Source organism: Paramacrobiotus metropolitanus, unplaced genomic scaffold, assembly GCF_019649055.1.
Source record: "Paramacrobiotus metropolitanus isolate TYO unplaced genomic scaffold, Prichtersi_v1.0 Parri_scaffold0000152, whole genome shotgun sequence".
Taxonomy (NCBI): Eukaryota; Metazoa; Tardigrada; class Eutardigrada; order Parachela; family Macrobiotidae; genus Paramacrobiotus; species Paramacrobiotus metropolitanus.
Window position 1 is genome coordinate 43,742 of NW_026570372.1, and position 25,920 is coordinate 69,661.

The following is a 25,920-nucleotide window of genomic DNA, read 5'->3' on the forward strand; positions in this document are numbered from 1 at the left end:
ATGTTCCTGTAAAAAGTGCTACACTAGCAGGAACACTGTTGATTGCCCCTGCGTATTCGTATTGTTTTGTGCGTTTCTCGTGTGCCATCCAGATGGTGGATGGACAAATGTCTACCGTCGCTAGTGCTGACAACAGTTGACCTTTTGGAGACTAGTTTATCATCATTTCAAATTGTCACTTTACTGGTTTTTGGAGCGGCTTTATTTCTGGGTTATCTGTGTCAGTTCGGCTTACAATTGATAAACAGTGTTACAAATGAACAAAGATTAGCGATCAGCAATTCCGATTCGTATTCGGTTATGGCAATAATAGTTTTACGGTCCATTGCCAATGTGTCCCTCCCGATGTTGTGTGAGGCGGGTTTTATTTGCGTACAATGTTTCATAACTATTGTAGCCTTAATGCTGTCGATGGGCTTTGGTTACTTTTCGCGTGACCTTTTGCGCGGAAATGTCGCCAATCGAAAAGCTCTCTTACGGTGTCTGGATAACCACCGAAAGCTTAAAACGATATCTAGGATATTTTGTAAACATTTCTCTTTTACCAACTTGGTGAACTGCTTTAGCCTGGTGTTCTACATAACTCAAATGCTTCAAACTGTGATCGAAACCGCTGTTATAAACGATTATATTGGCGTAGTATTTTTAGCAACAACTTGTGTTGTTTCTGCTCTTTACATAATCTGCCTTGCGCGACTTACCGAGCAGGTACGTTTTCACTTACTGAGCAGTTTCTAAACGGAAATATGAAATAACAGAAATGAAACGGCTTGACAGGAAACAGCGTTCATATTGTCAATGAAGAGCGTCCTCAGTCGAAACCTGTTGCCGGATCCGTATCGAGCAATGGTGGCCAGACATTATAATTACTTCAAAAGCGTAAAACCTGGAATTTTAATGGGCGGTGTGGTAATAACCCGACAAACCTGTGTAACGGTAAGGCAGTACTTAGCGCACTACTTACCCCCCCCTTCGGTCAACTCATTAATTTACCAAAAAGTCTACCAAAGTCAACTCATTAACTTACAAATCTTATTTCTGTCGAGATTTGAAATATGTTGTCAGTATTCGGTCAGCAAATGCGGTACCTGATATGTCACCGTCAGTCAAATAGCTGCAAATAGGCCAATGACAATGACCACTCGCACTTCGGGCAAGAATAGCCTGAACGACAGTTTGTACATATATAAATTTCAGTCAAGATTGTACTCAAGGGGCTTTCTAGTATACGTACAGTACGAGTATACAGAAACCCTTGAATACAGTTTTGTTTCAGTGCACCGCGCGACTGGTCGTTCACTGTCCGACCCATTCAGTGTCCGGTGTCTTCTTCATTCTCGCATTTGAGACATGCTTTATTCTGAAAGCTTCCTCCTCACCATTGAATGAAATTTAACTACTAAAGATGACTTAGACAGATATACAGTACTTTGTCACTTTGTAGATTTCTTCCGCACTCTTCGGTTATGGCCTCATGTCGGCGCAGTTTAACGACAAACTTTATTTGTCAAGGTCCGCAATCGGCAGCATGTCCGTGAAATACATCGAGGAAATAATAAAGACATACTACTACCGGAACCACTCTTCAGTTGCTTAAATTAGAGTAACCTCGTTAAACGGTTTATTGCCGCGGAAACGGTTTTCCGTCTTGTTATCAGTTTGCGCCACTGATGTGGTAAGCATGCAATAAAACTAGTTCCTGTTTTGAGTTTTTCATGTAATATGCATGAAGCTGCCAGTTTGCCGAATACAATTTAGATTCTATATTACAATATTTCAGCTACCGGAGTTGATCTTTAACGCCATTGGGATCTGCTGCTTCCAGATTTGTTATTGTTCAATAACGCGATCGTTAAATTAAAGCTCGGTTAATTATGTAGCATTCTTTCGATCGCAGCAGGACCTCCTTGAACGAAATCACATTTTTCATCAGTGCGTAATAACATACATAGCCTATGTTCGAAGAAGGTCAACCGCTATGAATTTTACGGTTGGTCAAGCCCAATACGCTTTTTATGGCACGCTGCATGCTAGGCAAATTAAAATGGTAAATCAACGGATGAAATATGCAGTTAAGGTAACGCAGGGATAAAATTACGACATAAAGCCTTGCATCCCAGTAGTAATCCAGGGTTATGGCTAGAAAAAAGACGATTTCCGGAACGTATCCGATGAACATACAGACAACGATGCAGAGAAATAGTCTAAACCATCGTTTTTCATTCAGTCGTTCCGCATCTTTTGTAGAGTTTCCACTGTTTGCACGCGAAAGACAAACATGCTGAGGACTTGCCGGAAGGACCGCGACGGTTTTCATTTTGTGAGCTAACCCTAAAACCGACGTTTCGTAAGTCCTTTCAATAGACCTTCAAACGCATTTTCTAACAAATGTTTCTCGAAATAAAAGTGAAAGGTAAAGATCAGTCAGCTAAGCTCCAGTACTTTAACTGACCTTTCAGAGATTTATATCGCGATCGCCTGTAAAGCTTGATAAAGATAGCAACGTAACTGCAGAGCACAAATACGGGAGGCGCGTCAAATACAACAAATTCGATGATTAGAGAGTACGTGTACTGTCCACTGTAGCTGACAGTACACGGGAGTGAGTGAGTATTATGCCACACCGCGTCCATGACGATATGAGGAGCATCAAAGATCATTAGATAAACCCACGATACCAAGCACAATTTCAACGACAAGGTGCAGGAGCGGTCATGCTTGTAACTGAACGGAAAAAACACGGACCAAAGACGATCTACGCTGATCAGCATTATGCAGTGAGCTGTCCCTGCCGAAAGTACTTTGTCCAGGAAAAGATAATATGGACAGTATTCGGGACTGGATGCCGGTGACAGTGTATACCAAATGAATCCGGTCATACTGAATACCGCCACACCGAGGTCACACAGTGATAAATTTAGGATGTAGTAGGAGAATGGATTGCGGATCGTTGAATCCTTAACGAAAGCCAGCACGATTAAAGAATTATATAAAAACGTAATAAGCGCTATTATGCTGACGGCTGTGGCCAAAATGTAAGCTTCCGTCGATAACGAGTAATTCTCGGCCTGAGTAATGTTGAAAAAATCAGGGGTGTTGTTCTTGAACGTTGTATTGCTATCCATCACGCAAATTCTTATCCAATTTCCCAAATCAATACGTGAACCAATTCTAGTACAAACTAGGAAATTACAAGTGGTAAACAAAATTTACAGCTAAGCTTTCACACAGTGCATACTTTGAACATTGTACAATATGCTCGTTCTCTGGAGTGAGAAGAGCATCGCTTTTATACCTGCTTCCTAATTGTTAATGGCGTGATTCATGCACAAGAACGGCTAATCACGACGCCTGTACTAACTCGGGGAATCCATTACGCCATGTGCCACAACAATTTAAACCATCTGGTCAAAAGAATAATGAGCATAATTAATAAATCTAAGTGATTTGGAAACCGGAAACTTGCGGAAGCACGATTGGAGATGGATGTCTGTTGACCTCGCTAACAACTTCGCAGCGACGTTGTATAACGATTTCTTGGCTTTGCTTCTGCACATAGAGTACGATTTACCTACTCGTGCATTAGCGTCTGCATATTATCCTGAATCTCCACATCAGTTGGGAGATTAAAGTAAGCGTAGGTAATTTGTCATGTTCTGCCTGACCGGCGCAGTAGCAGTTTTATTATCCTAATGAATTTCTTATGGAAGTATTCGAGACATGCCGTACTTGGTTGTACTTCGAAGTATTGTTTTCCTACTGACTAAAGAGTCAAAGGGACACAGCACCATACGAATATTTAAAGAAGCGCAATGTTTATACTCGTATGAACGCAATAGTAAGACGCAAAGAGGCAATCACGCACAATTATACAGAGTAAATAAGGCACCATGATGGATAGATGCAGAAGAAAAAACGGTTGTAATCGTAACCTCCTCCGTCCAGTGCTCACAGTTACCGGTATCATCAGATGCGTTTTGACGCTGCCAAATTCGAACTGCTTTGTCAAAATGCGGTGTCTAGTGAACCGAGCTACCACTCTGTGAGTGCAAAGATTCGTTTTAGATGTGACCACCCACTACTGTCCACTGACGACTCCGTTGTGACTAGTGACGAGTTACCAGCACTTCTGCATAATGCCGTTAGGTACTGGGTGACCGAGCGGCAAACTATAGTTACAGAGTCTTTAGTGTAGTATGACCAAACTGCAATATTACTGAGCAAAATAGAGCAGGGCCTGCTAAGTTCTTAAGCGACCTATCTAGCACCACTGTCCAGTCTTAGCGTCCTTTTGAAGTGATGTGATAACTCAAAGTGATTAGATGCAGTAAGAAAATTAACAAAAATTTCGTAAATTAGTAAGTTCGATCGAAACCAAAAATGAGCTTTTTATAAAGGTTATGGTCTGAATCTAAGTTAACAATCGTAAACCGGCCAAGGAGTTTAAGATACTACGCGTATTAAGAGGCTGTATCAACACAATTTGCTGCTGGACGTAGTACTACTACTGTAGTACTATAACAGACAGCTGACCAAAAGTGTACTTAGTCAGGTACTCGTACATCAGCAGCAGTGTGTATGAGTTAACTTCTTTACACAAGCAAAATGATTGTCGGGGGAAACTGCAATGATTTCAAGTTTGAACTTTCAGTGTGGTTTATTGAGATGACTGTAATAAGCTAATATCACATACAATACAATCGTGTAGTTTTCATTTTAATAGCTTTATGGCTAACAAAACACTAACCATATATTTGGTTAAACCAAGGATCGAAGTATTCAAAACTCTTATCAACGAACAGCTGTTAATTTTAACGCACGGCTCCGCATGCTGGGCTCTGCTGTCCCAGAACTGGAAAACCTCCCGAGGTTTCCCGTCTGTGATACTGTTCCAGTGTCCAGTCTGATTCATTTGCAGGTACTCACCATTTACCTGATAAGACGAACCTTTCATTTGCCTGCAATGAGTTAATTTGATCAGTCCGTTTGATACGCGGTACTCACAACCAGCTGCTTACCCGTTGTGAACCACCTGCCGCAACATGTCACGCAAACCTTCAACGTATTCTGGAGAAAATTCCATAGCAGTGGAACTCCCAAAAATTGGGCTGGATAGCTGCATGACATTGGGAGAATATGATCCTGTTTTTTGGATTAATCGTTAATCAGTGCTGTAGCAGTGCTTGGCATTTATTCATAGTGTTCTAATAAGTGTACAAATAGTGATATCCTTGTTTGGACACAATCATACTTTTAGCACCCATGAAGCGAAATGCAAGCGGTTATACTGTTCTACACACCGAATCCATCCAGTTCATGATCATAGTCGATCCGAAATAGTTGAGCGTTTCTTGAATTGATCCTCAATGCTTCCCTCACCGAAGGATAGGCATACCGCGAATCCGTAATTAGCTGCACCAATAGATTTCACGAAGTTGTGAATTACAGCAGATGACCTTTCTGATTATTGGCTATTAAATCAATGACTCTGTACCTGCAGTAACTTGCTAAGCGTATCATTGCGATCTTGAGGATTCCGAATGGTGTAGCGCTGCATAGGCCCTTGAGCAGCATCACTAGTGTACGTTGTACAGTTAGCTAAACCGCCTTTTGTCTCCACAGCAGACCACCGGGCAACGAGATCCCGCAGTCTCTCCAGTTTCAGGGGTGTTTTTTGATCAAATAATTCGGGTCGTGCATCTGTTGGCAGAAAGGCCTGCACACATACCTCTCAATAATAATCTTATGCAAAGGTTCGAGTACATTTCAGCAGTGATTCCACGTTTTTCCGGGAATAACCGGTGAGAATATAACCAGACGGTTGACCGCGAAGCGGAGCTGTGAACGGAGTGTCGATTAGGAAGCTCTTGTCGATTACAAGACCGTACGGTACTGTCTGGAAAACATCACAGTTACATCACGGTAGTTTACAATTCAGTGAAACCCTTATCATTCCGTTTTTATATATTATACGGGATTTTGAAGCTGACCGGTTGTTACCGAAATCCGCTACAGAAGGCATATAATCGATACAACACGTTATATACTATAAAAGGTCACCCTTGAATTCTTCCTAACCATACCGGTTCGCTGACATTCCAGACGGCATATCTGATAATTTCCGAGAATTTTTTATAACGGAACATCTGGTAGGCCACATAGGCAACTGAAGTCTGACTGTTCACGCTGTGGCCCGTTCGTCTGGCCAGCTCAAAAGTGTCATGTTCCGGGTCTGGTCGGTACAGAGAATCACTCAGCACACTGCCCCCGAGCATAATCGCCGAGCGAAATAAAGCTGTTCACATAAAACTTGTTTGATGTTGCACATAATTTGAGGAGATTTAGAGGAAACCAGCCATTCCGTGACCTGCCGACGGCGGTGACGGTCGTGAGGTCAACAGCAGTGTTGACAATAAAGCCGCTCCGGCGCCCTCTCCCATCACGGTCATGGCGCTTGCGTTACCACCAAAAAGATGAATTTGCGATGAAACCCATGTAATGGCTAACTTACAGTCTCCCAGCCCATAGTTCCCTTGTTGGTATTTGGGGGAAGTACGTAAGAAACCTATAACCGAACGACAGTTAATGGGAATAATGGCCTTCCGTACTTAACTGTCACACATACTCCCTTATGGAAAAGCGTTGTTTAATAAAAATGGGCATATGTTGTTGAATCTTGGGGATGGCACCAAGCCACCAACCGTTAAATACGGTGTATATTATTAATTTTATTATATGAATACTAACTAAGTAACAAGGGTCCTCGACACTTTGCCGTTGTACTCAATGTTCTCCCGTTCTACACATCCAATCTGCACGCTCTAAAGTTCTACAGAATCCTCTCAGTGTCGAGAGTAATCCTGCATCTTCAAATTTCTGGAAAGCCCAATCCCTACAGTCCAGTGGTCACTCAAAAGCTTGTTACCATGGTGGCCATTATCTTAACATAGGCTGTTTGTAAATTCCCAGATTGTTACTATGTGTTATTATATCGAATTGTCATTGGAAATTAGCGAACTGCGAATTAGCAAAAATAACAGGTTTTGCTCACGCCTGTTTATTTTGTTCGTGCCTCCTTATTGTAATAAACATCGTGCCATTATTTAATACATATACAGTTAACCTTTTAACATGCTCGAAATCCTAAGACAGTATTCATCCGTGCTGGGCTTGTATATATATATTTATAATATTTATTTAAATATTATGCTTTTTACTTAATTTTTATTCTTACCAAAAGCGCCCACACGATAATTAATGACTACTACAATGGCGTTGATGTCCGCGGCTAGAGATGACCCATTGTAGAGATCTTTTGTACCCACTATTCGCAAAACGTAACGTTGGTTAATAGTTTAATTTTGTAGTGTCATTATGAATAGTAAATTCTGTCAGCATTTCAACGTAGTGAACCTTGTAGCTCTCCGCCATGAATATATATAAGTACGGGTAATGGTTGCCTAGAAGAAGAACCGGAAGTCGAATTCGCTGTAGTAACCGGTGGAACGTAAATGTCCAAGAACAGGCAATCTTCCGACATGATTTTTCCGCCCATTCCTTGCACAGGCAGTGTAGCATTTTGTGGACAAACCATACCCAGTTGCGGTCTGGTTGCGTTTTTCAAATAGGCGAAATCAGAATTTACGGTTGCATGCTGCAATTGAACGAGGTATGATTATTGGATACAGCACTATCAAAAGGTCAAAACGAACGCAATCGCGGTGACGCACATAAAAACGTTGTGCAGTCCCATAGCGCAGGCCGTAATAAGCATAACCACATGCGCCATTCTTGCAGCAACATGTTTCCCCTGTGATACCGACATTTCCCGGGCCCGGGAAATAGACTGCTCCGCTTTGTGCACCAGTACAAGGGAAATAATTCAGTAAAAGAATAGTAATTATTAAAAACAGAGCTCTGTAACTGCATAGAAAAGGTCTCTCTTTGTCAGGCATCATCGCGTAAGGCCAAAATACCGACTGATAGTAAATATTGAAAGATTCAGTTTTTCGGTTGATTCACTGGCTTTCGCGTTCTTTTAACTGATAGAGTGCTATCTATTGCCTTGCTACGGGGGTTTGGTCCGATTTTGCGAGATATTTAAACAGCGCACCCAAGGTTATCAGAGATAAATGGCGCGCTTATCAGACAGGATGGCCCCGTTGATAAGAGGACACAAACAGGTACGAGTACAATACATGTTTGCATTTTGCACAGCGTTTCGTCTTTTCCGCTACAAGCAGGGGAGAGGGAGGTGACATGTCAGGAGTTTTTGAGAAGCTATACCGATCTGCAACATTTGCAACGTCTTTAACTCTTTATATAGCATTCAGTGTACTTACTACTGAAATTTTTTTGTTGCGAATAATTATACGAGCGCAACAATATGCAATCTAATCTTGCAAAAATGACGAAAGAACCTACGGTTGCTGCATGATATGACCTTATCGTTCATGTTAGCGACTGAGATGGCCAATGCACAAAGTAAATATCGGAGTCGGAGGTCAATGTTTGCTTTATAGTGCCTTTATTAACAATTGTGGTGATGTTATACATATATAACATGTTATATATGTCCTGTTTCCCCTTTTTACAATATAACTGGAGAAACCTACTTATAAAGTATGGTTGCAGTTATTTGCCATACATAGTGTTCTTGGATTTTTCCTGTGGTGAAAAAGTACTTACTACAATTAAGTATAATTTAAAAGCATAAAGCAATCCAAAAAGTTCCGTACTGACGTACGGGGCCCAAAATACTGTAACTGCAGTCGATTCTATTGTTCTGCAAATCTGCAAAAGTAACTGAGTTATTGACTATTGCTCAAATGTATCTACCGAAGTACGAGTCGTATTTGACCATTCTAACAAAAGATGTTTGTCAGAAAGAATTTTTCTCATTTTTGCCTTGGTGTATTAATTGTTGCCTGGTAAATACTGCTAGTAGGGATGATATAGGATGGCGTTTATTAGAAACTTTGCATGTACAGAGGTGCTCGAATGTGAACCTGACAGGAATATATAAAGGTGGCAAAAGTTTTAGAAATAATATTCCGTAAGGGATTTTACTCTTTTACAGTAAACTTCGATACGATGCTAAATCAATAATTTCTGGTACCGCTTTTACTGCAACATTTTTCAGATGTGAGAAAGAGTAATCCAATAAATCGTACAAGACACAGAACGTGACCGGCAACGCGATCCATTAACAAGTCAGACATATCCAAAATAACACCGGGACATGTCGCGCCTTACATAACGGAGCAATGTACCGCGGAAAAAGCTTATGTTAATAGAAAATAAGCACAGATTACACAGCATATATTTCGTTAAGCAACGCAGAAATAGTTCCGGTAAAATGTCGTAATCAAGAGCATAACATGAACAATCCTGATAATTCAATTCTGCCAGACGTCGTTATGGAATCCATTTTTAGCCAATGCATTTCATTCATGATGATCGGCCTGAACACTCTGCAACGTAGAGATCTTGAGGGAACCGTTACACAAGTGCGGAATACTAATTTATTATCATTGCTTCAAAGTAATAATTAATAAAGTAGTTTTTTTTAATTTATGGAACGTTTTAACATTTAGTCAATAAGCTCCTTAAGTTATAAAAAAGATTGCCAACTTACAGTGAACTCATTTGTAAATAATGCGTTTCATTTCAACCAGCTCGAGTTCTGCTACCACCCGGTCGGTCATTTCTTGTGACCGCTGCAAATATGGCCGTTGAGCTGATGCAGCTGCGGCATTGTTATCAGGCTCCTACAAGTTAGTTTAACTTGTTATTAATAATTCTCGACACATAAATTCACGCAATACTATGTAGTCAGTTCCAGAATTAAGTTTAGTTTATTAGTGAAATTGTGCGTCAACGGCAGACAAATTAGATTTTCGGTAACGATGCACGTACAAACTCGTGAAGCACAGTCATGTCAGTTAAAACAAAAACCGGGTGGTAGCAATCGAGTTCTAAAGGGGCAATTATTAAAAATTATAGTCGGTCCGGTAATATATTTAGTAAATAACGTTAAAGTGTTTAATTAAAACCAAGTGTTAACTTGATAACCGCTTTTAACGCGGTCGATCCAAAATGCTTGTGAAATGAAGTAATACTCGTTATTTTGTCAGCATCGCAGTGTGCTTTTCTTATTACTTATAAAAATGTAGCCGGCAACTTACCGTTCGCGATTTTGGCTTGGGAGTTTTGCTCTTCTTCTCCTCCTTCTTGGCTTTCCTTTCGAATTTCTCCTTCATTTTACGGGCTTTACACGCGGCAACCTCAATGTCCTGGTCGTTTTGTTTCTGTTCTGCGTTGGATAATAATTCTTCCTGCAACGTACGCCAATTACTATCTATGCATTATTATATCAGCTTTACCACTCTGAATAATTTACAATGGTACAATATTTTATAAACCTTGTTCATATAAACTATAAATAAAAAGTACATAATTGTGCACGTGAATTTATTTAGCCACAATTTTTTCATAGCTAAAGAATATGCATATACTTAATCTGTAATTTTGACTGTGACCAAATTATAAGATATTGAATGTTCGATTCGATGTGAGACAAACCGGTTTTTCCCATTTGGCGTTGACTCCCGATACTGCACTGCGGTTTTTGAGCTCCTTCAGTTCATCCTGCAGGAAAGAAATAAACGAACGTCAAACTTGGTTACATAGATTGAAAACTTGAAATTATAATAATTTTCATCCTAATAATTTTTAAATTTTTAAACCGTGCCTTCTCTTCGTGCTGGTTATCGTTGTTTACTAGTCCCTGTTCGAAACGGTTTTTTGTTCCCTTAATGTTGGCTTGCTTTACGATATCCAGACCGAGGTCACTCTGAACGGCGCCTAAATGGCAAAAAGTAATGATAAGAATATTATGGTTTGTATTAAACTACACATAAGGTAATATAACTGTGGCTACAATACATGCACGTGCGGACTCAGTAATTATAATCGTGTTGTGCCTATCATGAACTCGCCTCTGATAACGTCCGAAGCTGTCGCTTCCGGCTCATTTTCAGCCGCAACTGCAAAAAATACGACAAAGATAGACAACTCACTACGTACATACATGCAAATCGATGAACCGTCGTTCAATCTGTTCAGTACCTGCAAGTTCTTTGAACAACGGTACGGTTTAATTTTTAAAAAAAACGGCTGTTTATTTCTCCAACGAAGTCAAGGTCAAAATCATTCGACGCATTAAATATGCATAACTTAATTCATCTGTATAGAAGAAAATTTATCGTAAACGTATTAGTTAATCAAATTACAATACGGGTAGTAGGAGCTATAGTAATTTACTAATTCGCTAATTTTAAACTGGTTTATTTAACCTAGCCAAGCCTAAATCCTTACCGCATTCTTGCGTAGCAGCCGTGGCTTCTTTGACCTCACGCTTAAACTCTTCTGCATCATAACCTTTTTTGATCTGCTGTCTGGCTTGATTATCTTGCTGAAAGGCAGCTTTCTAGGGAAGAAAACAAACGCCATATCATTTTGCCATTAGTTGTGTACAGTATATACCGATGAGCGCTCTCAACTGCCATAAATGCTCAACATAACTTGGGTTTGATCGTCATCAGCTGTCGCCTGACGACATTACAGTTCACAGTACCCAGAACTGTATACTAGTTTACATGATACACTGATGCACAGAACGTACAATGGCGGAAAGGCTGACGCCAACATCTATCTTTTTGGCTTTGACCCGCTCCGATTCGGATTCGGAATCAGAATAGTCGGACTCGTCAGATGATGCTTCCGATGATTCATCTGAATCTCGTTGTTTACGCGTGTTTGTTGTCGTGTGCAACGGTTTAGGGGGAGCGGCGGCGGCTGCAGGCGGTTCTTCCTTTACCGGCTACAAATCAGCATTGTGTATATTATCATAATGCTTTAGCGCATTCACGGAGCTTTTTACGGAAATCATCTATGACGTAACGGTAAAAAAATGTTTTTTAGTATACAAAAATTATATGTGCTTCTGAATGTAATTAAGTAGCTTGCAATCAAAGTCGTCTAACAGTTTTGGTTTCCAAAGCCAGCTCTATATAATGGATTTACAAGGCTGAGTACAGTGGTCGTGTAATTTTTTAAAGGAATCACTAGAAAACCATTACAATTTATTAATTTATTATCAAAATTCAGTTAATTACCTATGTCGGTCACATTCGGCGGTTTTAACATAGAAATGTTTGCTTATACTTCACCTACACAACAGACATGAATCTTCCCTAAATTAACATGATTATTACGAATTATAATATCTCCAACAAACCCTTTGGCCCTAAGCTAGTGTTAAAACTGGGGCGTAAATAACAGGCCGACAGTAGAAATTCAGATAATAAAAAAATTCAGAAGCGTCACGAAAACTTTTTATCCGTGATACGAGCTGTCAAGAAATCCATGAGGAAATGGAAACGTCCGGGCCATTTCGAGACGCGCGCTATAATATGCATGCTTATTGCTCATACGGTCCAACTCAAATAAGCTTCCGTGAGCGTAAACAATGACACAACCCTCGACTGTGCTATAATTGCTCCAAAATAACTTTTCGGTAGACGGAAAACGCTAAAAGCCGTTCTTATATCAAAATGTTGTACATTTTTTACGTTTGATGTACTCTGTACTTGAAGGACTGCGTAGTGCACGCATTGATATGCCAGCAGGAATAACAACATTGTGCAAAATATTGTCTTTAAGCAACAACAGAACTAACAGTTTTCGTATTATTTTTATATAAAAGATGTCATTTTTAGAATAACAAATTACAACAATAACGATATTTGGGAAATCCTTTTACTTAATTTTTCCTTTATCTGGCTGAGATGGAAATGTGTCGGATGCCCCCGTTGCCCCGCCACTATACTACAAGTTTCATATTTTTTCCAGTTATGTTCGTGTATAGTGCCTGAAAAGTCGACAACTAAGAACACTTAAAAGTTTCTGGGGCCGGAAAATTCGAAAAATATCTAAGAAAGGATGATTCAAATACCTCAAGCAGAACACGATTTGTACATACGACTAACCACAGGAATTCTCAATTATTACAAAATTAATCAGTATCTTTCTACAAAAGTTGTATCAGTTTTTGTTACGTTCGTTTCCTGAATTGGCTTATGAATTTTCCTTACTGTACCTCTTTTGCTGCCGGTGCGCCTTTTCCCGCTGTAGCAGGCGCTGCTGCGGCAGTTTTGGCTTTGGGATCAGCAGCGGGGGCATTCTCCTTCTTCTCCCCATTGGCAGCCGCAGTTTTAGACGCCGGCTCGGGTTTCGCCGGTTCCGCCTTAGCGGCAGTAGCGGGCGGAGCAGCCCCGCCCCATGCTGCCTTGGCGGCAGCCACGTTCTTGGCTCCCACGGGAGAGACAAACGGTTTCTTTCCCTTATCCGCCATGATTATACACGGGAACACACGACAAATCTATTTTCCAACTGACACTATCACAGTGACCTTTTTGTACAATGCGCTTTAAGAAGATAAACACACACACACACGAATCAACTAATAAGAACAAACAAGAAAAATGGACGTGTTTATGCCAAAACAAGTGGAAAGAAGTTCCATGCACGATGTGGGAGGAAAAGCTGTCGAGTGAAAGAGAGAGAGACTACTGGCAAACACACCAAGTGATCGTAAAAGAATCGTTTGGGTAAATTTCGCTTCCACATCCGCCTTTTCTCGATAGCCGTGTTCGCTGTGTGAGCAGTATACGTTGTACCGTCAACACATACACAGAAAATACGAGGCATGCGCGCTCCAGAAGAGGGGAAGTACACTTTTGTATAATATTATCATCACGGATCAGCGGAAAAACTTCTCTTACGAGTCAAAGTTATATTTTTAAAGTTTGTCTAAATTTAGCAACGCATTTCTCTGGGTGCTGCGCAGTTGGTGTTTGTATGCATTGCCATTCGTACGGTATTATGCATGTGCCGTTATACTAAGGCAATGGTAATGGGCCCGGCACATAAAGTGATGTGTTCTGGCTGACTGGAATGTTCTTGAATTTCTGCTTGAAAGATTTATCATCCATTGCGCACAGCAAAACGAAACTGCCGGTTTTTGGTTTCTGCCGGCGTGAATTTCTTACTGGATTACTGAGCCGATTAAGCAGTTCAAAGTTGGTCACTATTTACGAATTTCGATTTACCATTTAATTGTGCTCGGCTAGTATTCTGCCACACAGGTACAGTATGGTTTCGCTGTAAATTATGCACGTAATATTGGGTAATTCATAGCATTACAATAAATAAACAAAACTTTTAGGTGATACCAGCCGCTGATTTTTGTGCCAACCGATAATTTTGGAAAATTTGTTCTTTAGTTTTATTTTGCGTGCATTGTTTTGTGATTCGTCCTAATAAATCAGCTTTTATTCAGTAACTTTTTTTACCGGAATTATCTGCTGGATTTAAGCAGTTGATCGAACTGCAACAAACTTCGCTATAGTAGTATTGCATGCCAGCAGTGCAAAGTACAATAATTTATGAGCAGTAACACGGCAAACCGATTTTATCATCTGGGCATTCTGACGCGTTCTGAGTAATTTTGATTTGCTTAAATGAGAGTAAAAGAGCAATCACACTGATCTTTTAAAAGGCACTCCAGATTGGCGGAAAGGAACAAAAAACCGACAGAAAAGATCACAATTTCTTTGGATTGGCAAAAATGTCAACGCTGCATCGTGCTTGAATCCGTACCGGTCAACATGGCGCTCGCAAAAATTTATGCGCCGATAAAAACCTATATTAATAAATCAAACTGCAGCCTGAATTGAGCTTCCGCTAATTCAACCCTTTAATTTGTTTATCTATCACTGAATTATTGCAAAATTTGTAGTGATTACAATTGAAAAAATCCACAAACCTTGTGGGATCGGTGTTCTTTGGCAGGAGAACGTCCGGTGGAAGAGAGACGGTGTTTTCGTAACTCCGATATTTTGTATAGCTAAGAGTAACCTTAAAAAAATTAATGGAACCACATTAACACTTTGCATGTTCTCTTGCAGAGATCTTTCTTGTATTAGAAACTGGACATCCCAGTTATTTGTACAATGGAGTTTGCCTCACTTTCACGCCAAAGCACCACGTTACTACGTACTATAGCTAATTTTATTGTTAGTAATTTACAGTGGCTTACCGCTTCTCGAATATCTTGTGTGGACAGCGTCGACAACTTCTCCAAATGGGAATGGAATTGCGGCATCTGCATCAGTGTAATGTTGTAATAACCTGAAAACCAACATCGCGTATACTGTTGCATGGTAAAACCAAAACTGGAAACACTTCGGTAATGAAATACAGAGTACTACAAATTCGAAAGCAAAAATCACCCAGGAAGGTAATCAAAATAAAATTATTAATGCATCGGAATTTAAACGCATCTTTGCAGATTTTCTCTGGTGTTATAATACCTATCTGCAAAATACTTCGATAAATAATAAAACTAAATATCGGAGCACAAGAACAAAAATATCAAAACAAAATACTGGCAAAATTAAAATACAAAGAGGGAACAAAATTTTGAGGAACAACTTTAAGTATTTTTACGGAAAGAATGTTCGTACAAAATCAGAAGAATGCAAGCTGGAAAAATTACCGGTAATATATCCAATAGCCACATCATCGGCTAAACCCGACATCTTCCGGCACAATGCCTCCAATCCTGCTCCTCCATACTGTTTGCTGATTTTTGATTTAATTCGGCGTACCGCAACGGAACTTAAACAGAAGCCAGCTCCACCGGTAGCGAAGCTGAATGTTATATACGGCGTTGTGGCCTACAATACGCAGAAATTAAAGGCGAAAGATCTATTTTGCATAACGATCTCGGGAGGTGTAAAAACAAGATCCGACCCGAAGGCATGATTTCGCGCGATCGTGCAGCGAGCAGAAACGGATACAGATTTCGAGCACCCAGCGGATCGCTTGGCGATTGACCAAAAATGATTAATTCAAAATGGCCATAACTTTGTTCAGCCATTATGCGCCATTATGCGCGACAACAGCTTTGGTATCGAAAATCTTCCCAAATTTTTCTTCATCTTTTGAAGCTTTGGTTGGTATATCTCATGAACCAGATCCTGCAATAACAGGAGATTTGATCCAGAACCAGATCCTGGTAATATGGGATCTCGTTCTGGATAAAGTTTGCAAACCAAGGCGTCAAAAGATGAAGAAACATTTGGGAAGATTTTTGATACCAAAAAGTTGCCGCGTATGATAGCTGGAAAAAAGTTATAGCCATTTTGAATTAATCAGTTTTGGTCAATCGCCAAGCGATCCGCTGGGTGCTCGAAATCTGTATCCGTTTCTGCTCGCCGCACGATCGCGCGAAATCATGCCTTCGGATCGGGAGAGAGAAGGTAAGTAATTAATGTAAATTGGCCCCTGTGTATCTAATTCTACACACCTTTCTGGTGTTTACATAAAAAAGAAAAATTTGTATCGAAATGTACAATACAAAAAATTCCTTATAGTTGTATTTACCCGTCCCCATATAGGCAGCGGTAGCACAGATAAAGAATCTTTTAGTTTTGTTGGGCCTCTCGAGCTTTTTCCTATGTACAGCGGCACGCTGGAGTCCAGTTTTCGCAGGTGTTTTAGCAGATTAAAGATGTTTACGTAGTTGTCGTCATCCACATGGCAAAACCACCTGCATCCGTACCCGTAATGTCATTTATTCTGATTAACTGCGAAGGTTTTATAATTGCAAAGTGCTCGTGAGAGTCTATTGACGAAAAGACGTTAACATTTTTGAAATTAGACTCAAGTATTCGTTTAAAGAATACTAACTGTGAAGACTTCTTCTCGGCTAGGTACAGATCAAATTCCGCGGCCATTTTGCAGCACAGATCGGTTCTGAAAATACGGAATTTAAGCAGAGGATTTTATATTGTATACGGAAGTCAGCAAGGAATCGCAGCAGGAACAAAAGTAGATTTGATTACTTGTTATGGGAACTGGGACAGCTGGTCTTTACCATTCGTCCACCTAAAAACATGCACAAAAGCTTATAATTTTACTAAATGACAAATTACATTTTCTCAAAACTGGTCACATGCAGCAAAGATATTGTTAACTCATATCGAAAAATTACCGCAAAATTACCCTCACAAAGATTTATGCATCAACCGACAACATTAGCGGTACACATCGGAGGAAAAACCAGGTACCTATTGTGTCTACTTACTAAACGCAGCAAAATCGACTTACCAACGTTAATGTTGTGTAAAGAGTCCACCGCATCCGAAACAAGGGAAACCTTAAAGAATCCCGTATACCAGGTATATATATATATATTGTAGTCAATACACAAGTATTGATACTTGAAGTAAATGAAGTTACTGCACTTAATGTCAACCATATTCATACTGTACATAATACGATTATCTATATCTGTATTAGACTATATCTATATTAGAATCTTTGCTCTGGCGTGGAGTACTATGAGGCGCGAGATTTAAAATATGGCTTAAAAGCTTAAGTGCGAAAATCAACGGTAGAAACAGCGTGTAAAATCGCAACTCTGTTGACGTGAATTACGGGACGTGTTTACTAGATTACAAAGCTATTGAAACAACAACAGCGTTCAGATTTTCACAATTCTTATTAACCGAATTAGGTGCGTGATTATTATATTTGAATTGATCGGCAAATATTTTCGAAATACATAATCAAAATAATATCTATGCTCATGAGCATTTCCTTGTCATCGTTGCAAGATAAACAGAGCAAGCAGACTTTCAATGAATGTGCACTGCACCAACTGCATGTACACTATACCAGCTGCACTAACCTTGACCAGGCTCTCGTTGTTTTTCCCGCGGATGGATAGCGCCAGCGGAACCCACGTCTGCATCTGCCATTTAATCCGGTTGGCATGGTTGGCCGCCGTGGTCTTCACCGTTACATAGACGAAATTCCCCGGCCAGTCGGCGAAATCCCCGGGGCACTGGCCCACGGGAGCCAATCGCCTGGCCGCCGTCACCCGCTGCCCGAGCACTTCGTCCATGAAGAAGCCAAACTGTACCGGCCCGAAGAACTGCCATGGCACGGTGATGAAAAAAATAAACGCGATAATGCCTGCCACCAGCACCCGACCCACATATTTCCACCGCATAATTTATTATTCGGTAGCAGCAGTCAGCTCGCTGTTTTGCAGAAAAACAGAAAGGAAACCTGTTCAGCAGCGTGCGCTCATTCCAGACACTGGTGCAGCTACTGAATGTCGATCGATCGCTGCAGACGGATGTTGTACCGTCAGATAGCTGTTTGTATTTGCCATAATGGCCATTACGCAGCTGCACTGTATCTCTCTGTAGTGGTGTACGTTAAGTGTTAACTTTGAGCTCTGATTTGATTAGAATCAGCTGAAGGTGTTCAAATTTATCAGCTTGTCCCAGACAGGAAGCAGCCGCAATAGTACACCAGCGCCGTGATAGCTGTTGTTAAGGAATTGACCGTGACCGGGTACATGGCACCAAACTGCACAAAAATTTTCGTTGTCGTGCACCCCAAAAAAGCGTTTCGTTGATTTCTGACATTGTATAGCCAAATGATTTTAACGCGAACATTGTCGTACGTTACCGTGAAAATCGTTCGTGTGCGCAAAATTCGGTTGGGGAGATAACGTTAATCCTAAATCGCTACGAAGTTGGTGGTTATTGTAACAGAATCCGTATTAGTAAAAATGAAAAATATCCCCTAGTGCGAGAGGTATTTTTCGATAAGAAAGCTGCCAGCGGAAGATCGAGATACCATGTTTTCTTAGCTTCGGTAATTATACTATTAGCTTCGGTAATTATACTAGTCGAGGAGGCGTCTTTGATTAACTGTTGTTCTGTCCGCAACTGAAAATTTACTGGTAACTTAAAATGACCTTTAATGCTACATACATTAAAAGAGAGCGTAGCGGAAGACGCTCCTTTTTTTGCGGACACTGCATAATCGAAGCGTATATACGTAGCGGCATACTCATAAAATGACTTTATTCAACACTTGTTCATCCGCTTTGTAATACACGTTTCGTAGTTTGGTATGCTTAATATATATTATCTAACTGGTCCGACCTTCCAAAAAAGTAAATACTGTAATATAATTTGTTATAATCATATACTTCTAGCGGTATTAGGTATTTATGATCTTACACTTAAGCACGCAACTGTAAGTAAGCACCGATCTTACAAAAACATTAATACAGATTCAGATCTATATAATTATCTGTAGATGAGTTGCCACAGGGGATCTCTGATCGCGTGAAAAAAATAGATGGACCGGAAACGATTTCGCCCGTATGTCGCAACGCTAAACGGCCCATGTTCGTACCTTTATTTGCTTGCTTTCAGAGCTGAGTTTTGACAAGCGAATTGTGCCAAAATAATTAAAATACTGGGATAATTTGCATAAGAGGAACGTAAAAGCACAGATTTCTACAGCACCAAAGTTATAGCTATAAGCGATTTTTCCAGTAACCCTTGCTGTCTCTCATTTCCGGTTAAAAAATGCCTACATTTGGAGCAGTTGATTATTTCTGTTGGCGCTTCGGGTAATTTCGCTGTCGGTTTTTCCACGGTTCCGCTTTTTTTCCGGTTCGTGACGTCACGAGCTCTGGCAACTCATCTTATTGTTAGTCATCTATTGCCAGGTATGGGAATATTATATTCCGAATGACATAGTCGAAACCCGATCAGATACTATTCGTTTTTTCTAAAGCCGCTCCCGTTTAATTTCAAACACCCAAGCGGATTCTATTCTGTCCGGTGTGCTTTAAATTAGCTTGATTTGAGCCGGGTTATTCTTTCGTATCATTAGTTATTGTGCCAGACAATTGTATACGAATAAGAGAACTGAATCGCAAAAATTAACGACTTTGACGCAAATGACTCAATCGACAGATACGTGATACCTGTAAATATGAGTTCTATCGCCACCCCGTCAGTAATTTTGCAGGAAACAACGAAAATGTTATCGCTGCTCTAGGTAGATATGTAGGTTAAGTAGAAACGACCATTTTCAGTCAACGCAGTCGGTAGAAGTACTGTTGCAAGTGGTTTTATGTAACGCAGATGGATGATACTAAAAGACTCGCAACAAACAAAAACTGATGAGAAATGACTTTAATCAACTAAAAATCCAATGAGAAGAGCCCCCTTTTGGCAGCGTCGCAGCGCTTATAATATGCTATAAGTTTGAATTAACACCGGGAACAGCTGGTTGAAGCAGCATATATTTATAGATGCAAAACAGTAATAAAAACTAAGTGTGTCAACAGAAAATTAGCATATAATGATTAACCATATGTAACTAGCGCTTAATATGCAATTGTTTAAGGTGACAAATAACTATTAAAGCGGCAATATTAATAACTTCAGTCGATCGATAACGCTTCGCTGATCATGTAGTCATTCGGCTTATATAGCTTTACCGTTAACGTAAACGAATTAAAACGATTAATATATAATAAATATTTAAAAACTCCACAAGTGCCAGACGTATCTGTCTGTAAAACCATAATTAAAAATAATTTATAATCTTTAATTTTAAATAAAACCAAAGATAAAAAAACCAAATAAAATCAAATAAATAGAACCAAATAAAATGAAACCAAAGACTGTTTAAAGCCAGGTAAAGAGACAATATTAATTTGTAGATCAGCATTCACGGTCGCGCAATTCGCGCATTCAGTTCCTTTAGGGCACGGCCGTATGTCCGCGTAAAAGCGGTAATGGTAGGCAAGCTTCCTGTACAGACAAATGTAAAAACTTTTGATGAACGTTCACTATGGTACGGGGAGTACTTCTGTTGTGTATGAAAAGGTTTGGCATAGTTCATTAAACAGCATTCAACATGGTCTAAAATTGTTTCAAATAAATACAATCTTTTAATTAGCAATGTCATTATGTATTTGTACCAGAATACTTGTATCCTGATGTCAGGTTGACAGTTCTTTTTGACATGATGCAGAGCTGCCAAATCTTACTTTGTGTCGTGTATGCCGGTATACGTATACGGGATATTATTGTATATGGCGACACCGTAAAAATTATTACTGTCAAGGCTACGTCACAGCAAAGAAAAAATCCACCATAAATTGCGAGTTGATACTTTATATATTATAATATTTGGAACAATTTTATGTATTTTACAGCCTGCTGAATCACCGAAAGTTATGTAAAATGTTTGAATAAAGATGGTATTTTTTCAAAAACAGAATATTTACTGTACAGGCAAGTAATTTCACTTACTATTTGCAATGTACGCATACAAATAGATAAAACTTAAAGGTATTTGTAGTACGGCCGCTAGTGTGACTGGATTCTGTGTAGCAGCCGGTCGTATATTTTATGTCCCTGATTCTGACAGTTCGTTCCAGGTTAAGATTTTAGACTACTACTAGAGTAGATTATTTGGATGTTAGTAAAATTTTGTCGTAGGAATCAAGGAACCTTGCTGTCGTAGTAAAACCGCAGGCCTGTAGCAGTGGGACGAAACAGCTAGCTGTTCCCTTATGTAGCCGTACGAAAAGCAGCGCGCATAAATTCCGTATAAAAAGACCGTATAAATTTACCAAAGTGCGCCAGGTTTTCTTTATTATTGCGTTTTCTTAGAAGGAATTCACACAGAATCTTTCTGGAATGGTAGCATTTGTGTTGCATAAATGAATTTTCGGCGCTGATTCAAGTTGTTGGTAGAAGATAGACTAAGATTCTGCGCAATTAAGTTACGGTTGTGAGCGGAGAAGCGGCTCACGTACAGCGATAAAGTCTTTCAAAGGATTTCAACGTATTGCGCCGTGGTGCAGTGGTACTGCCTACGCGGATCTAACGACGTAGCCGGGGTTCGATTCCCCCATCGGCGCCTTTTTCAGCCGTTTCTCGGTTTCCCTCGGATTGCGCCCTGCTTAGACGGTCATTCTAATGTGTATGTATGCATTAAAAAAGTCAGCCACATTATTATTAAATATTAAATTATTATTAGAAAATCATTTTGTGGAGCATGGAATTTCATTAAGGATATGGCGCGCACCATGTTTTTATACCCATAAGGTCACACCGAATTTTGTGGAACCTTTTTTCACGTTTACTGCTACGAAAGTTGGCTTACCAGAAGAGGCGATTTGGCACCATTTGTACAGCACCTGAGCTGTCACCAGAATTGTCCGGAGGGACTCTTGCTCTTGTGCCGTTTTTTTTATAATCTCCAATGTCGTTTTGGGGACTGAGGGCCGTGATATCGGTCGCGCCTCCCCATGGCCATTGTTCCACTGAGCCATTACCGGGGTGACACTTTCCGTATGCATGCTCACAATTGTTTCAGCTGGTTGGTCAAAGAGAAAAAAGACAAAATCGTGATTCCGTGAACAATGAATAGAATACAGAGTATAGCAGGGCAGGTCTCAATAAAGGCAATATCAGTGGCTCGTTACGTCATCACTAGAATAGCTCGCATATTAGCCCGGCTCTAGTAAAAGGATGCGGAAAATTGGTTTTCTCACTTTTTCTATTTCTGCTGAATGGGATTCGAACTGCAAAATATGCGTACTAACTTTCTCTATTTTTATAAATAAAAAAACCCTAAAACATGTAACATGCTTGACTTCAAATCAATTTCCCACTATTTTTTAATATTTTCCACATACGAATGCAGAGTGGCACTGTGTGTAAATGTTCATATTAAATCATCGATGCGTGATTATACCTCGGTATTCTCCAAGTAAATTAGCATAAATTAATTATTTAATTTTGCATGTTGTTCAGTTTCATCTGCTTAATTTTTTTAACAGATTTTGAAATGTTTGGTTGGAATAAATCAATAAAACCAACTCGTGCAATAATAATAAAACCAACTCGTGCAATAATTCTGCCGTATAGAAGTACCCGTAAAAACCAAGTTGCCAACAGCCGCTTTTGCGACTTGCCGCACAGTTCTAAATCATGTACCTCTTCTTATTGCATATTTTATATATCAAAAAAATTCCAACTGAGAACTGAGTATTCCAAAATAAAAGAGTGCAAACGACTAAAGATACACAAATAAGTTTTGAAAAACTTGAAAATCTCTGACTTTTACATTGTTCTTCGGCAATCTGCGCTACTCTAGCGCTTTCGTCATTGCAAATCCCGCCCCCAGTGGGGTTGCCTGTACTGAAATCCGCCTTACAAGTTAAGTATGACCAACAAAGACGCTTACCAGGTGTCGCTTCACGCGTCGCACATACAAAATAATGGTAAGTGTCATCAACCATTAAAGCGAATTCCGGGTCAGCCATTGCAATATCAATTATCATAATCAGCTGATTAGTGGTAGATCCAGAATTTCGCCATCGCCGTATGCAATAATCGATAAACCGTTGAAAAGCCGGCGCTAGAAGGTTGGCAAAAAATGCCGTACACAGCGGCAGAACGACAAAGGTCAAGATAAAATAACCAGTGGAAGATGTTTCGTCAAGTCGCTGTTCGATCGCAAGGAGCTTTGCATTACAAGTGGATAAATTGCTTTGAACTCGTAACAATTCTACTACAACTCGGGCGTGCACACTGCTGAGCTCGTTATAGTCATAAACAAGGCGTTCGGGGGTCACTTGACTCATTCTTCGTCTTCACATGAATTTGATGGCTATATAATTTCCAAACTGAGTACTAAAATCGGCTGACACAGTGCGAATATTGGACTGACCTTTCACGTATCATATCTGGAATAAGCGGGCGAACTGTCAGCTCTGCTGTCACTACCTGCGGTAAGGCAGGCAGCTATTACTCATAGTCGAAAACGCTGGCATGTACTGTATGTGCAAGAGCATGTTACATCTCAAGAGTGTGGTGTGTGTAAGTCAGGTTGTATATATGCATAATGCACTAAATCAATGATCAGTGCATATAATTACTTGTGCCATTCATAACTAAATATAGAGAACAGTCGATCCTTCCAATGGTATTGAGAGGTTTTTGGGTTATCGAATGCCGGAAACCGTTTTTATCGAAGCAACCTTGAGCTGTGTACTTCCGTTACCGTCGTGCTTAAACAAGAGATTTCTGTCTTTACCGTTTCGCAAGCGATTTCCTAAGCGTGGTCCGTTGTGGCCGTGACAATTATATCTCGGCGAACGCCGCCTCTTTGGGTCTTTTTACCTTGATAAACGCACAAAAACTCGATCGGGATGTAATCTTTGGACTTGCAGTAAAAAAATCTACTGTACGGTTACTGCTAGTACGGTACGGTAGGAAAGTACACTCGCTTTTGGCGGGCACTGCATGGCTGAAGCATAGTAGGAATATAGTAAGAGAAACAATTTATATTTAGGCCGTTGCCGGTGCAGGGTGCTTATATGATGTTTACAATTATTATCATACCTACAGTATTTATTATCATACCTATGTATTTACAGTATTTATTATCATACCTATGTATTTACAACACTTTTAGAGTACTTTATCTTCTGCAGAGTAGCAGCAAATAATAGTAAAATGGATGTTGCAGCAAACATCTTACACAGGTACAATAAAAAAAGAATAGCAAAAATCCATAACCGGGAAAACCGCCCAGACAGGTTAACATTTTGTTGTTCCCAGAACTGCGTAAATTTTGCCCGGTCAGTTTCCTTAACTGTGGCAGCATTGTTCTTCATACCGGACTCACTTTTCGAATCTCAGACAGTTAATGAGTTCCCTAAAGCCAGACAAACATGGCCACGTTGCTGTAATAAGGCTTCTCGTTTCAGAGATAATTTTTACCTGAAGTAATTTTTCTATTATAAGGATTATTTTTTTCGATGGATATTTTATTCGTCTTGGTAATGCATTGTCCATGCTGGCGGCAGTTTAGGTGTTTATATGAAAAGGTAACGGATTAATTCAAAAATCACGATTACCGTGAATAATTCTCATTTCAGTTCACCCTTGCCAAAGGCTGCCTCTTTGAGGGTCACTCAATAGTTTTTGAAGGTCATTTCTTGCGGCCACTGTCGCAAATTTTAGAAAACCAAGAAGGCTACATATTTGGGTCAAATACGACGGTTGTTTTACTGAGCCAGAGGATGGCTGTGCCGGTAACAAATAGAGGCGGCAATGTTTGACAAAAGTTTTAAAATTATCTATCACAAAAACGGCAACGGTATAATTTTAGCTGCTTTTATTTCGCCATACATTACAGTACATCGGACATCGAGTTCGTGTGACGTCTTCCGCACCAGATCAGGTAGTGCTTTATCATCGAGCGACTTAAATAATCCAAAGTATATTTAGCAAAATATCTGCATTGTCACTGACAATGCTTACAGTTAGTAAAGAAAGCACGAGAACCAAAGGGCATCGGTACCAAAGAAATAACACCACGGCTATCACAAGCTCTGAGTCTATATATAAACGGCCACTGCGCCCTTTCCATTTTGTAACGACGGACGGATACCACCAAGAACATGGGGTGTGAGTACATACGGCCACCCACGGAGCAGATGTGCATCCGGTAACAAATACCATATGTCCATATGTGCATTTTGGTGACGGTGACCGACGCACAGACACCACATTTTTCATGTGGTCGGAGTATATACGGCCACCGTGCTTGTGTGCATTTGGTAACAAATACCACCGTGCAGATTTGCATTTGGTGGGGATGACCGAAGCACAAACATCCCAAGTTCAGTATGTAACGGGAGTATAAACGGCCACTGTACCCATTCGTTTTCATATGTGGTGACCGACGGACGGATACTACCAGTCACAAGGGCCGGGAGTATACACGGCCACGGCGCATTTGTGCATTTGAAAGCAATTGCGCACATGTGCGTTTAATAGCGGTGACCAACGGACGGACACCACATTTTCCGTAATCGAAGAACATAGAAGACCTTCGCTACGCTTCCGTCGAAAATGCAAAAACGAAAACAGAAATTGCAAA

At 40.2% G+C, this 25,920-nt stretch overlaps 4 protein-coding genes across 6 annotated transcripts; all 4 read right to left on the bottom strand.

Moving 5' to 3' along the window:
- Window positions 1-4,711: 4,711 nt before the first annotated feature.
- Window positions 4,712-8,006, bottom strand: LOC129599667 (uncharacterized). Its single transcript, XM_055497968.1, has 8 exons — window positions 7,731-8,006; window positions 7,414-7,654; window positions 6,084-6,565; window positions 5,764-5,896; window positions 5,495-5,700; window positions 5,301-5,412; window positions 5,019-5,142; window positions 4,712-4,958 (listed from the first exon to the last, which is right to left on the bottom strand). The coding sequence occupies exons 3-8, from the start codon at window positions 6,273-6,275 to the stop codon at window positions 4,712-4,714; spliced, it is 1,014 nt and encodes a 337-aa protein (XP_055353943.1). The 5' UTR covers window positions 6,276-6,565; window positions 7,414-7,654; window positions 7,731-8,006.
- A 1,085-nt stretch (window positions 8,007-9,091) lies between these two features.
- Window positions 9,092-13,796, bottom strand: LOC129599668 (treacle protein-like). Of its 2 annotated transcripts, none has more exons than XM_055497970.1 (8): window positions 13,163-13,788; window positions 11,687-11,884; window positions 11,380-11,491; window positions 11,001-11,048; window positions 10,754-10,866; window positions 10,585-10,650; window positions 10,188-10,337; window positions 9,092-9,473 (listed from the first exon to the last, which is right to left on the bottom strand). In XM_055497970.1, the coding sequence occupies exons 1-8, from the start codon at window positions 13,415-13,417 to the stop codon at window positions 9,447-9,449; spliced, it is 969 nt and encodes a 322-aa protein (XP_055353945.1). In that variant the 5' UTR covers window positions 13,418-13,788; the 3' UTR covers window positions 9,092-9,446. The 2 variants fall into 2 exon arrangements, with proteins under 2 accessions (XP_055353945.1, XP_055353944.1); XM_055497969.1 differs by lacking the exon at window positions 9,092-9,473 and adding an exon at window positions 9,626-9,770 and having other exon boundaries at window positions 13,163-13,796.
- Window positions 13,797-14,384: 588 nt separating this feature from the next.
- Window positions 14,385-18,281, bottom strand: LOC129599678 (beta-1,3-N-acetylglucosaminyltransferase radical fringe-like). Of its 2 annotated transcripts, none has more exons than XR_008691945.1 (9): window positions 17,822-18,281; window positions 17,239-17,287; window positions 16,974-17,016; window positions 16,819-16,884; window positions 16,513-16,678; window positions 15,623-15,803; window positions 15,164-15,229; window positions 14,891-14,982; window positions 14,385-14,767 (listed from the first exon to the last, which is right to left on the bottom strand). XR_008691945.1 is itself a non-coding variant. In XM_055497986.1 (9 exons), the coding sequence occupies exons 1-9, from the start codon at window positions 18,143-18,145 to the stop codon at window positions 14,728-14,730; spliced, it is 1,053 nt and encodes a 350-aa protein (XP_055353961.1). In that variant the 5' UTR covers window positions 18,146-18,281; the 3' UTR covers window positions 14,385-14,727. The 2 variants fall into 2 exon arrangements, 1 of the variants encoding a protein (XP_055353961.1); XM_055497986.1 differs by having other exon boundaries at window positions 15,164-15,255.
- A 2,363-nt stretch (window positions 18,282-20,644) lies between these two features.
- Window positions 20,645-23,761, bottom strand: LOC129599680 (uncharacterized). The gene is made up of 3 exons (XM_055497988.1): window positions 23,215-23,761; window positions 22,129-22,341; window positions 20,645-20,765 (listed from the first exon to the last, which is right to left on the bottom strand). Exons 1-3 carry the CDS (start codon window positions 23,612-23,614, stop codon window positions 20,683-20,685), a joined length of 696 nt encoding a protein of 231 aa, XP_055353963.1. The 5' UTR covers window positions 23,615-23,761; the 3' UTR covers window positions 20,645-20,682.
- Window positions 23,762-25,920: the final 2,159 nt, after the last annotated feature.

Coding starts and splice junctions, on each gene's coding strand:
- LOC129599678 (XM_055497986.1), bottom strand. CDS start 18,145: ATGCGGTGGAAATATGTGGGTCGGGTGCTGGTGGCAGGCATTATCGCG. Junction 16,679..16,818: donor GCCGAGAAGAAGTCTTCACA/GTTAGTATTCTT, acceptor GTACGGATGCAG/GTGGTTTTGCCATGTGGATG. Junction 14,768..14,890: donor AAGAACACCGATCCCACAAG/GTTTGTGGATTT, acceptor TTATTAATATAG/GTTTTTATCGGCGCATAAAT.
- LOC129599668 (XM_055497969.1), bottom strand. CDS start 13,417: ATGGCGGATAAGGGAAAGAAACCGTTTGTCTCTCCCGTGGGAGCCAAG. Junction 10,651..10,753: donor ATAACCAGCACGAAGAGAAG/GCACGGTTTAAA, acceptor TCTTTCCTGCAG/GATGAACTGAAGGAGCTCAA. Junction 10,338..10,584: donor ACGCCAAATGGGAAAAACCG/GTTTGTCTCACA, acceptor CGTACGTTGCAG/GAAGAATTATTATCCAACGC.
- LOC129599680 (XM_055497988.1), bottom strand. CDS start 23,614: ATGAGTCAAGTGACCCCCGAACGCCTTGTTTATGACTATAACGAGCTC. Junction 22,342..23,214: donor GACGCGTGAAGCGACACCTG/GTAAGCGTCTTT, acceptor TTGACCAACCAG/CTGAAACAATTGTGAGCATG. Junction 20,766..22,128: donor GTGCCAAATCGCCTCTTCTG/GTAAGCCAACTT, acceptor TTGTCTGTACAG/GAAGCTTGCCTACCATTACC.
- LOC129599667 (XM_055497968.1), bottom strand. CDS start 6,275: ATGCTCGGGGGCAGTGTGCTGAGTGATTCTCTGTACCGACCAGACCCG. Junction 5,897..6,083: donor TCTGGAATGTCAGCGAACCG/GTATGGTTAGGA, acceptor GATGTTTTCCAG/ACAGTACCGTACGGTCTTGT. Junction 5,701..5,763: donor CGTGGAATCACTGCTGAAAT/GTACTCGAACCT, acceptor TTCTGCCAACAG/ATGCACGACCCGAATTATTT.